General features: G+C 33.8%; 2 protein-coding genes across 2 annotated transcripts; both read left to right on the top strand.

The window, feature by feature from the left end:
* Nucleotides 1-4,010: 4,010 nt before the first annotated feature.
* Nucleotides 4,011-4,437, top strand: LOC123674973 (histone H2B). Its single transcript, XM_045610210.1, has one exon. It carries the CDS (start codon nucleotides 4,048-4,050, stop codon nucleotides 4,417-4,419), a length of 372 nt encoding a protein of 123 aa, XP_045466166.1. The 5' UTR covers nucleotides 4,011-4,047; the 3' UTR covers nucleotides 4,420-4,437.
* A 3,082-nt stretch (nucleotides 4,438-7,519) lies between these two features.
* LOC123674905 (histone H2A-like) lies at nucleotides 7,520-8,366 on the top strand. The gene has a single exon (XM_045610087.1). The coding sequence runs from the start codon at nucleotides 7,948-7,950 to the stop codon at nucleotides 8,320-8,322; it is 375 nt and encodes a 124-aa protein (XP_045466043.1). The 5' UTR covers nucleotides 7,520-7,947; the 3' UTR covers nucleotides 8,323-8,366.
* Nucleotides 8,367-13,227: the final 4,861 nt, after the last annotated feature.

Below are 13,227 nucleotides of genomic sequence, written 5' to 3'. Positions count from 1 at the left end.
ACAAGGAATTATTGTACGGTTATCAACTTCTTTTGAGTTTATTACATTACCGTACACGCACATACGAGGAATAACTTACTGTTACTTCTAGAATAGCTAAATTTATTTACCACAAACTAATGAGAATAATGTTTTAAATCAAATGTTCAAAACTCTCAAATTGATTACTTTCATGTAAATTAAAAATATTCAAATTGTTCATTTGAAAAACCTTTCAAAAATAAATAAAGTTCACTCTATACAGATTGAATTGGATTATAGTGAGCTCAAAGTATAATAAATTAATTCAGTTAATATTGAAATTCATGATGAGTTTAGTTCCTCGTGATGATTTGAAAATGAATAAAATGGATTATTTGTAATATGTCATAATTATATGATTGATTGTTAAATGTGCTTTATCCAGTGTATTTAAATTATCCCATATTAAACTTGTCTTTCTCTTTTTTACATCGAAGGATTTTAGATTCCATATTCTCAGACAATACTCATTACATATTAATAACAGAGAAGTATCTGTGAAATGTCGAACTGAAAGTTGTACACGAGTTAATAACCATTTCATTCAAGAAATATGTTGAAAACTCTAAGAAAATTTTGCACCTAAATGGCGTCATCTAAGTGGTGAGCACTCTCAACTTAAATTCTGCTGCCCCCCCCCCCCCAAAATTTGACATACTAAGGCTAAAACATTGGCAGAGCTATAATTTCGCTTTTCTCTGGCCCCCCCAAAAAAAAAATCCGGCCCCCTCTTGGCCACCCGTGTTTTTGAAAGCTGGCGTCGCCACTGATTAGGAATAAAACACTGAAAAGTGTAGTGTAAACAAAAATATTTATTAATCAAAATACTAAAAATACATAATTGTAATATCACAGGAAATACGTGGCACTAACATAAACATTAAAATAATCAATTACTCATCAGTCTTTCTTTTTAATTTCCTAATCAATTCTTGTTTCGATCTCATCCTATAAAAGAACACATTTTTTGATAATTCATACTTTCAGGAATTGATTAATTCAAAAGAACTCACCCTCAATTGCGAAATTTCTGATTTTAATGGTGAAATTTCTAATTTTAATTTTTCAGTCAACTTATTCATTTTCTCACAGTTTTTGCATATATCCACTGAAAAATAAAGAAGTGGGGATTAAATTCAGTAATACCTTAATTTCCACAATATTCAATTAATACATTTTTACCCTGCTTGAAAGTATTGTCCAAATACTTTTTATTCAAAAGCGATCAAGATATGGTGGAAGGTTTAACTTTTTCCAGTTGGCTATCAGCATGGGCGTAACGAGGGGGGGGGGGTTATTGGGGACGTAACCCCCCCCCCCCATTGATCAGAAGGAAAATTTTTTTTTGGCAGAACAATAAAAAAATAACTTGGAAGATTTTGCTTTTTCAAAGTTGTTATTGTGGAATTACAGAAGTATCATTGTGAGAAGAAAAATATTTTTAAATTGTACTTCATGAAAAAATGCTCATTTGAAGTGTAAGCAATTTTCTCATTCATCAGCTATTTAAGCAAGATCCCAAAATTCCCTCTCTTTTCAGTATTATTTCTTACTTTTACCATAGTATACTATGCTTTTACAAGTAGAATAGTCTTCTCGCCCAGAACCGCGCCTAACCAAGAGCGAATAATACTATCATTTGAGGGAATCGGGGCACCGTAAGTGCCCCTTAATACTCGGCGCCTCTGGGCCTAGCAAGTCACGTGACCCGTCTGATTAATTATGTTATTGCTTATTGCAATCATCCAGGGTTGTCATGTTTCATGTTGGGGTATTTTCCCCCAAATTTGGGGGATTTTTGAACACTCTGGGGAAAATTTTTTGGGGGTTTCAGTTTTTCACTTGGGTGTTTTTGGGGTAAAAATTACAAATTTCGAATTCGATATTATATGTATTTCCCCACAACGGCCACAACAGCTCACATTCAGAATTCAAAACTAGTGTTGCCATATGTTCATGTTGCCATATGTTCATTAATTCCGTTCAAAACCTAAGATGAACATTTATGATTTGGGATACAGTGCAGTTTGTATTTTAATTAAGAAAAATAATATTTGAAAATTTCGATGTAATACTGTAACTTCATTGTCATATTAATTTTTTATCTCATGCTTGCATTACTATAGAATTTAAAAATATTGATAGTTTATATGATGTTTTCATTTTTCACATCACAAACAAAAATATTATGTTTACTTCTAAAATATCTTCAACGATTACTCACTGAATAATTTAGGTGAGCTCTGTAACAATTGGATTAATGTTAATTTTTTTGTTGATGATAATATAGTAGAAAATTGATAATAATTAAAAAAAAAATAGAGACTTGACAAGAAGTTTACCTGATTATTTTGTAATATCTTGATTTGTCTAGATCATTCTATGTAGATGTGCCTTGTTTTTACTGCCGATATTCAATTTCGTAAATCCATACAAGTGTAAAACAACCATACACTGTGTCCGTAAAGTATGGAAAAAATTCATTTTTAGCTAAACATACCATTTTAAGAAATAATCCTGAAACACGTCGAGTTTTGAGTATTTTTGCTCATATCGTTAATTTAACTAATAAAGAATGTTACGCGTTACTTTATGAGCACACACAAAACTATTGTATTTTTGTCCACCCCCTGTACCAATTGGAATCAACATGTGATACATTTTTGGAATCAGCTCAGAGAGTAATCGGAAAATTGAGACAAAATGGGGGTGTTCCATTTAAAAAAAATGATGGTGACGTCATTACTCGAAAGTAATTCACCCTGTATATCAGATTATTATTTTAAAATTCATGTTTTATATATTCAAATCCAAAATCGACGTGTTTCAGGATTATTTCTTAAAATGGTCTGTTTAGCTAAAAATGAATTTTTTCCATACTTTACGGACACAGTGTATGGTTGTTTTACACTTGTATGGATTTACGAAATTGAATATCGGCAGTAAAAACAAGGCACATCTACATAGAATGATCTAGACAAATCAAGATATTACAAAATAATCAGGTAAACTTCTTGTCAAGTCTCTATTTTTTTTTTAATTATTATCAATTTTCTACTATATTATCATCAACAAAAAAATTAACATTAATTCAATTGTTACAGAGCTCACCTAAATTATTCAGTGAGTAATCGTTGAAGATATTTTAGAAGTAAATATAATCTTTTTGTTTATGATGTGAAAAATGAAAACATCATATAAACTATCAATATTTTTAAATTCTATAGTAATGCAAGCATGAGATAAAAAATTAATATGACAATGAAGTTACAGTACTACATCGAAATTTTCAAATATTATTTTTCTTAATTAAAATACAAACTGCACTGTATCCCAAATCACAAATGTTCATCTTAGGTTTTGAACGGAATTAATGAATTATTATTAAAACTCAGTTTGTATTTTCAACTGTTTTGTTCGGTGTTAATGGACCGATTCAATTCTCAACTAATCAACATTCCAATAATGAAAATCATTAAAAGAAACATAGGTCCTCTAGAAAACATAAGGATTTACGTAGTACTGAAGAAAATCACCTTGGCCATCATAACATGTGGACTACATGATGGAATACCTATTATGTGTATTGTTATAATCGTTCCTGGTCGGAATTTTCGTGAGAATATTTTAGATTAGATTACATAGTGAATTATCAATTTCTTTTCCTTCAACAAACGAAACATTTGGTTGTATATATTATATAATAAGCTATATAGGTACCTATATTAACCAATAATTTTCCATTCATCCATCCACTATGAGATATCCGTACAGAAATATCAGATCAAATGTACTTTTTGAATTTTTTAGTAATAATAATATTTCCGACATGGTGAAAATGAAAATTATTCAATTTACAAAGTCAGAGTTTACGAGCAACAATTTCCTTTTCCATGATAAGAACATAAAGGGGCGGAGCTAATTTCAGTAATCCGCCGCACATAAAGCCCAAAACAGAAGCAAATTTTTCATCAAGTAATCGATTTGAATCGTAATAAAGGTGTAAGCTTTATTGTGTTATTAATCATGCCTCCTAAGACTAGTGGAAAAGCCGCGAAAAAGGCCGGTAAAGCCCAGAAAAACATCTCGAAGACCGACAAGAAGAAGAAGCGCAAGAGGAAGGAAAGTTACGCAATTTACATCTACAAGGTATTGAAACAAGTCCATCCAGATACCGGAATTTCCAGCAAGGCCATGAGCATCATGAACAGTTTTGTGAACGATATTTTTGAACGCATCGCAGCCGAAGCGAGCAGATTAGCCCATTACAACAAACGTTCAACAATTACCAGCAGGGAAATTCAGACGGCAGTGCGACTTCTCTTGCCAGGTGAGCTGGCCAAGCACGCAGTCAGCGAAGGTACAAAGGCAGTGACAAAATACACCAGTTCCAAGTGAAGAACAATCTTTGTTTCTACACATCAAACGGTTCTTTTCAGAACCAATAATTTCTCAAACTTATAATTATGGATCAATCTACCTTTACCTCATCGTCTTTATAGTATCTTATTTATTTATATACATACTACTTCTTCTTTGATTCATCATATAGATGATGAATTTATTTCTCATTGATTTATAGTTTGTTGAATTTGTAAGATTATTATTTTTCAACTAGTCACTATTATATTTGAGTGAAATTTTTATTTTCCGTTATTTTTTCGAGTGTCTGCCAATTATCGGTGAGTACCTACCTAAATAATTTTGGGATTAACCTGGGATGTAAACCATCGTTATAAATAGAAACCGGCGTTATATTGGATAAATATTCATTCAATTCTCACCCAATATTACATATTTCACTAAGAATCACGAAAAAACTTCATGTTTTTGCTATTTTTATTTTTCGTAGGGGACCTAGTAAATGAACGAAAGGAATTATCAAAACGGTTTTCAGTTCAGAGCGGGCATAGAACATAAAAACAATTTTGAAACTAATAAACCAAAAACGGTTCGTCCGCCATACACAAATTTTTGAAGCAGAAAAATGAAGGAATCAAATGTTGAAAATTCATATCTACATAAATTGGGTATCGTATGAAAATCATGAAATTTCAAACATATATTGCTATGACTTTTAGGGATTCATCAAGCCAAGTAGCTTGACATTTTAACCAACTACTTGATTTGAAAATCAATCTCGTGCAAAATTATTTGAGCTTGACTTGACATCAAGCTACTTGATATGACTTGAGCTTGATATGCACGGGTCGCACGGCATTGGTAGTTTTTGAAATATTGTTACCGAATTTCACCGAATGTTTCTTCTTCAAAAAAGTTGATATTTTCATCATTTTCTTATTGATGTGACACTACACAATAAAACTGCTAAAATTCAAGTTGCTTGATATGATTCAAGTACTTGATGAATAAATACTTGACAACTTGACTTGAGATTGAAAAACTACTACTTGATTTGAAATCAAAACAAGCTCAAGCCAAGTAGCTTAAAAATCAAGTGAAGCCATGAATCCCTAATGACTTCACTAAATAAAATATTTTATAAGTCTTATAAAAAAATATTTTCAAAAAATTTTTCAATAGTCCTCTCCCTGAATATAGGCGTTGAAAAACCAATGGAATTGAAATATTTCTCGAGAAATCAGGAAATAGTTAATAAATAATTGTGAAAATTTGTTATTCTTTGCATGAATAGAATAGGAAATGAATTTAAAATAGCGGCAGATGCTATGACTTGAATTATTCCCAACTTTCTCAACTTCAAAATATTGCACCTTTGGAGTCCACAGAACTTTATATCGATATATGAATGAATTACATCTAAGATGTCTGTTTTTAGACATCTTAATCACATCTCATTTAAACTTACAAAAACTTGGTTAGTTATGTAACTCTAATAATAAGACAATGTGCAATAGCATGAAAATTCCATAGTTTTTCGAAAACGCACACAAAATTCGTAGTGTGAGAATTATCTGACAACCAATGTGAATTTTATGGTAACACTACAAATAAATCCACAGTCTTGCAACGATGCTTGGACACCTTTTTATGACTATAATATCCATTTTACCCGAACAAGTAAGAAAATTAATGACTAGGGAACATCTAATTTTCAATCTGAAAAGTTTGCCCAAAAGTGACATGGCATGATTCATCCATAGAAGATACTTCGAACAATTGCTATCATGAATGAAATCTACCTAATGAACAAATTTTGTAATGAATTAAGAAAAGATAAGGTCATCACACTACAAATGAATTTCCAATTAGAATCAATTTCAAAATATTCTTGAATGTATATGATTTTTTTCTTCTTAATTTGAAAATATATACACTGTTCATGAGAAAACTAAGCTGATAATAGCGTAAAAAATTAGAACAGGTACGGGGTACAAGAATTACACACTTAATTACTTTTTTCTACATTCATGCAAAAAGCAAAACTTTATTGAACTATATTTAGTGGAAAAAGAAGTTCTTTATTGCACTAGTGCAATAATGTTTTTATTGCACTCATCTGTCATTCTACTTCAACGTGCTGTCACCAATTGTTCATTCACTTTCAACATTGAGGGTAAAAATAAAGTTTGAGTTAAATTGTTCGTAACGTATTAGTTCCTGCTTCAATGCAAATCGATATTTATAATAAAGTATTCAAGTTGCGCTTTTCATTTTCCTACACCTAGTGCCGCACCTCAATAAATCATTTTTTGCTTTTTGCATGAACGTAGAAAAAATGTTGTATGCAACTCGTGCAAAAATTGTTTATTGCAATCGACGTGTTGTCCAATAAACATTCACTTTTTGCACTTGTTGCATAAATAACTATTAAAATTATACATATAAACATTTTTCTATGCTTAAGGCCACATAGGACAAGATGAGTCACGTTTTATTTTGCCATCCTGTACAAATATAAGATGAAGAATTGAAAATGGATACCTATATGGAACATTCAAGGATTCGATTAGAACTAGTGAAGAAGAAGAACTCTAAAAGAAATCAATTTGAAATTTAAGGGGTTTTCCAATAAAACTCTACTTTTTTGGTTAATATTTAGTCTTAGGACTACCTGAAATATCGATTCCATAATGAAAATTACTCATGAAAATGCCCAAATCAGGCAAAAACTAATCCAAATCCAGAATTCATACATTAAGATGAAAAGTAAATAAAATGTCTAGAGATTAATAAATGTTCAAGAATTGAAATTAGTTTTAATACATCCTGAGAGTGATTCTCATTCATCTGAGATTTGTTCTAGTTTTTAACAGTTAAATATTTTACCTGATATTATGATAAAATATATCAACAATATAATATAATATGATATATTATATGACAACACCTAGGAGAGCCTTGCTCGTGAGTCGACCCGGCTTTTTTCTACGGAGCTTACCCATTATGGTGATTGAAAAAAAAAATGATATATATGATGGGCATATAACCAAGTATAGTATAAAAATACCTGATTTTGGAGAATCCTTTCATCCATATTTTGTGAAATTATAGATTATTTTCTATTCATCTCCACCAAGTGGTGCTTTTTTTACATTACTGATTCTCATGAAAGGAGATTTCCTCAAGAAGGAAGAAAAAAGCGCTAATTAATTTTTTATTTAACGTAGTGTGGAAATCAAATGAAAATTTCGTTTGCACGTTTTATGAAGCATACCAGTTTGGTACATAATCGGTTGCTTCATTACATTGATTCAATTAGTTCAAGAATTCTAATATAAATTTATCAAGATATCAAATTCAAAGTGAATAAAGTTTAGGAAACACAACATAAAAACTTAACATATGCCTAAACCCCGCCCATATAGGAGCATACGTCCTCCACTCTGATTGGCGCAACTACTCTCTTATAAAGCAGTTACTCGCGCTGCCGAAATCATCACAGTCAATACAGTCGCTTGTATTGGTTTTTAAAGTGTTCGTACGCATTATAACTTATTCATCATGTCTGGTCGTGGTAAAGGTGGAAAAGTTAAGGGAAAGGCAAAGTCCCGTTCTAACCGTGCTGGATTACAGTTTCCAGTAGGTCGTATCCATCGTTTATTACGTAAGGGAAATTACGCAGAACGTGTTGGCGCCGGAGCACCCGTATATCTTGCTGCTGTTATGGAATATCTGGCTGCTGAAGTTTTGGAATTGGCCGGCAATGCCGCACGTGACAATAAGAAGACCAGAATCATCCCCCGTCATCTCCAATTGGCCATCAGAAATGACGAAGAATTGAATAAATTGCTTTCTGGAGTAACAATCGCTCAAGGTGGTGTTCTACCAAACATCCAAGCTGTCCTCTTACCCAAGAAGACCGAGAAGAAGACGTAAATTACGTTTCAAACATAAACAAAAGGTCCTTCTCAGGGCCACCATGTTCTTCTATTGAAAAGATTTTATATCATCTTTGTTTTAGTAAAATTCAATATATTTTGCCATTGGAGTCGGAAATTTTGAAGGTAAAACCAAAGCTATAAATCGAATTATATTTTAACTGGTAATTTTAGAACATTTTCTTATAATTCTCTGAATATTTTTGAATAACGATATTTTCCTATCTTCCACTAATTATAGCTTTGGTACCTAGGCAAGGGCGTACATTGTTTTTTCTTGGTGGGAGGAGGAGTATTCGAAAATATCGACAACGTTTACTCAAATCTGTAATGTGAGAAAAAAGAGGTTTTATAACAAAGTTGAAAACAAATTACTCTTGTCTTGTAGTTTGTAGTACATTGTCCTACTTTTTGTGATGCTGTACCAGTTTATAGAGTATTAATCAAGAAGACAATGAGACGGGTTCTCCTCCACATATCCATTTATTTATGTAAGTATTGTCAAGGTTATTTCTCACTTCTAAACCAAAATGAGATCCAGCCCCATCATTTTGAAAATATATTCCTGTAATAACACCTTGTAGCATGCCGGATTAAAAATTTTGTAACAAGTCAAAATGAACCGAACTTGGCAAAGAAATATTAGTATTGAACACATCATCTTTGTTCAACTGAGCCTCGTCTATTTCCCTTACGCATAACAAAAACAAATACACGAACATAATAGGTGCTTTCCAGCCAACGTCAGAAGCGCACTTGTAGTGTTCCAGGTTCCAGTAAACAGGGCGTCGAGCCCTCGCGTTACCTTCCCCTTTCCCCTGAAGCACCCCCCGCATTTGCCGGGCTTCGAGCCCTGACAGGTGTGAGAGAGAAAGAAGACCGTTACTTCGCATAAAGTACGAGACAGCTGTAGAACGCTGGTTTGTTTACGTTGAATTTTACAGTTTCGTTTTGGCGCGTTCCACTCAAGGGCTCGAAGCTCTAGTGCGCCGAGCCCCGGGGTGACACGCACCTAACTGGAAAGCAGCTAATATCAGCATATTCTCTCTTTGTCAAAATGATAAATAAATAATAATCATTCTGATAATTCCAAAACTTTATAACAATATGGAACACAACCAATAAGTAATTACTTTCTCAAATTTCAGTTGTCAGCATTTTTTCAGAATATAAAATGACCACAAAAATGTTTCGAGAAATTCATATTTGGTCTTTTAGCATTTTTTATTCTGCTTCTTAGTGTAGTTTCGCTGATGAATTATTTCATATATTAGCAAATTATTATCATAAACTAAACGTTCTCTGAGTTTAAGAAGATTACTCTATATATTCATTCACGACTTTTACTAGATACCTCACTCCCGTTTTTAACCTGAACACTTTAAATGACAAATAATGAGTCCGGTCCTGAAATATTGAAATAATTAATATATCTTTGACTCCACCTCGGCATTTGTTGCAATAACATCCCAAGTTTCAATAAATTCCGACAATAAGTTTGGTTCTGATGATGGTTTCTCCATGAATATGCAAACAAACAAAAAATTGAGTAAAACACAATTTCAAATATCAAAAAGAAAAGATTCTCCTTTGCAAGACTTAAGTAAACACAGAAACCACATGATATAAATCGTGATAGAATCAAAAACAATGAGTCAAAAGGTTAATAGATACCTGGAACCTTAAGAACAGCAGGTTAGGTTTAGCGGGGACTTTTACCCACTAAACCTAACCTGCTTAACAAAAAACCTCATCTCAAAATGGATGAGTCAACACATGACATCTCAAATAGTGCCATATTATTATGTTATGTTCGTTATATTGATTATGCAGTCAGTGACATTAGAGAAAAATTGATGTGCTGTAAAGATAGAGCTCGGTCGTGTCAGGTCCTTGTGGTCCTCTTTCACATGATCTCGCCGCTTCTTGGACCTGTCCGTCACCTCCTAGGAATTTTCTAACCGTCCTTGCCTCAACTTATTATTTGTATAATTCATAGTTGTATAATCAATCTATTCATTCCATTAATTCTAACAACAATCACAACATTTATTGAACTTTCTTCAGATCTAGGACTGATCTCATAGTTCAATTTAGTCAATATATATTATTATTATTTGAACTGGGGTCGTTGTGGCTCGGTAAGTCTTCCGGGAACTGCGACTATGTAAATCTTTTGTTCTCTACCCTACTCATTCATGAAAACCCAAGGAGGTCGTCAATGACGTTAATAAAACTGACAACCTCCTTAGGGGCCTTGGCCGTTACCTCTCGGGTATCCAGGACCGGCTTCCCCTTCTGATCCACAGAGCCTGCAAGTCACATCTGCTGACTTTCCCATACGGTACAAATGATGTTTGTACCGACAGTGTACCGTCAGCAGTCCCACCGTCACCCGAAGCTCAGCTCGTGACAGCTTCAAGAGCTTTCTGGCTTAGATAGATGAAATCATCACGAATTTCTTGGCCTGAGTAAGTCCAAGAGCGTTAGTCCATTGGGTTATCTTGTTATTCAACTTTCATTGCTGGACCGCAGCCTTATATTGGTCTTTTCCAAGCCCACAGAAAGGCTCAGGTCCAGCAGGTATTAACCTCGATGCACTTTTTGCAAGTTCATCGGCTTTTTGATTTCCTTCAACACCATAGTGAATATATACATATGAATAGAATAGAATAGAATAGAATAGAAATTTATTAATTGTAAAAATGCTACAAATATAACAAGTTGATATATACTACAGCAAAGTACAACAAGTCAAGAAGAAAGCATGAGTCTCACAGCTCCGGTTGATAATTTCTACACCATGTATAAAATTCAGTCAAATTATAGGGTTCGCTGTTTATAATGAATCTTTTCAATATTCTCTTGAAACGTTCAAGTTTTCTGGATTTCAGCATATCTGAAGGAAGTGAGTTCAATAGCTTGATACACATGAAATGCACACCCTTTTGTGATAATGTAAGGGAGTGAAGCGGATAATGATAAGGGTAGAGTCGTCGGGTGTTATTTTGATTTTTAAACTCCTCAAAGAATTTGGGATGATCCAGAATGAAACATATGCACTTGTACACATACATTCCAGGCAATGTCATTAGCCCTGCCTCCTTAAAATGCCCTCTGCAGGATTCTCGAAAACCAAGCCCCAGCAGTACCCGTAGTGCTTGCTTTTGAGCAATGAATATTCTATCGATCAGTGATGAGCCTCCCCAGAAAATTATTCCATACGTGAGAAGCGATTCGATTTGGGAGCAGTATATTATTCTCAGGATGTTGGCATCAATTTGAAATTTCAGAACCCTCAAGCTGTAAATAGAGGAGTTCAACTTCTTAATTAAAATGCGACTGTGTTCTTTCCATTTGAGGTTCTCATCAAGATGTATACCCAGAAATCTTGTGGTATTCTCCAACATTACAGTCTGCCCTCTGCACTCAAAGCTGTTTGGGAAAAGTAAATTATTTCTATCTGTACGGAAGGCTACACACTCCGTCTTAGTCATGTTCAGCTGCAAACTATTCTGTTCACACCACTTCTTCGTCTGAGTTAAAGCGTTCTGTGCTCCATAAATGAGGTTACTGATTTTATGTGATCTAATCATTATGTTTGTGTCGTCAGCATACAATACTGATTCCCAAGAGTGCTCCCTGAGGACCTCTGGCAAGTCATTTATGTAAAGGACGAAAAGAAGCGGTCCAAGAATACTTCCCTGAGGTACGCCTCTCGCTATCTTCTTCACAGTGGAGTTGTATTCCCTACCATCCATACATATAGCAACCTGTTGCGTTCTATTCTGCAAATAGTTTAGGATGAGATGAAGTTGTTTGTCTCTGATGCCATATCTTTCGAGTTTGTGTATAAGTATGGAATGATCAACATTATCAAAGGCTTTAGATAAGTCGAGAAACAAACAAAGAGGTACTTCACCAGCTTCTATTGAATTTATGATGGAGGTAATAAATTGAAAAATTGCAGTTTCAGTGCTTCTACCAGAAAGGAAACCATGTTGTGACTTGTCGAACGCATGGAACTTTCCGAAAAACTTGATCAAACGTTGCGCCAATATTTTCTCAAAGATCTTGGAGAAAGAATTCAGAATACTGATCGGGCGGTAGTTACCAAGGTGCTCAGCGTCCCCCTTTTTTAATAGTGGTTTGATAATTGCCATTTTCAATCTATCAGGGAAAACCCCCTCTATGAAAGATTTGTTGATAATTCGGCTAAGAGGTTCAGCTATTATGTGAGCAGAGTCCTTTATAATTCTCATAGGAATTCCATCATAGCCAGTTGAATTCTTATTTTTTAGGCTTTTTATGCATGAGAGTACCTCTCCTTCAGTTACAGGAAATACATAGAAAGAATTTTCAATCTTCTTAATTCCAGAAAAAGAATTCTCTTGAACTAAATTGATGTACCCAGCTTCATTGCTTTGGAAAAGGATATTGAATTTTTCAGCAATTTCCTGCAGATTACCATCGGGTAAGATACTTGTTTTGGGCCTTTTTTTACTTGGTTTCAAGTCATTTATGATTTGCCAGGTGGTCTTAGGTCTATTTGCAGAATTTTCTATCAAGTTACCATAATAGTTCCGCTTATCCCTGCAAATGGCTATGTCGTAGTCTCGCTTTGCTCTTTTATACATTTCAACGAAGTCTGTGTTGATGCAAGATATCACAAAAAGGCTGTCAAGATGTTGCTTTAGTTTGAATAACTCTGGGGATTCTTTGTATCGTTTAGAATTGATTGGAACTTTTTTTGTTAGCAATGGAAAATGGTCATTGAAAGTAGTTATGAAGAAATCGGAAAACTCATTCCATGTTTCATTTACACCCTGGGCTGCAACATTTCCAATGGGGCCGCAAGTCTTGCCCTTCAAAGATTCCAGAAAAGCATTTAAAGCCTCTGCAT

Source organism: Harmonia axyridis, chromosome 1 (genome assembly GCF_914767665.1).
Source record: "Harmonia axyridis chromosome 1, icHarAxyr1.1, whole genome shotgun sequence".
NCBI lineage: Eukaryota > Metazoa > Arthropoda > Insecta > Coleoptera > Coccinellidae > Harmonia > Harmonia axyridis.
The sequence above is the reverse complement of the archived record's forward strand: the minus strand, read 5'-3'. Positions and strand labels throughout refer to the sequence as shown.

Coding starts and splice junctions, on each gene's coding strand:
- LOC123674973 (XM_045610210.1), top strand. CDS start 4,048: ATGCCTCCTAAGACTAGTGGAAAAGCCGCGAAAAAGGCCGGTAAAGCC.
- LOC123674905 (XM_045610087.1), top strand. CDS start 7,948: ATGTCTGGTCGTGGTAAAGGTGGAAAAGTTAAGGGAAAGGCAAAGTCC.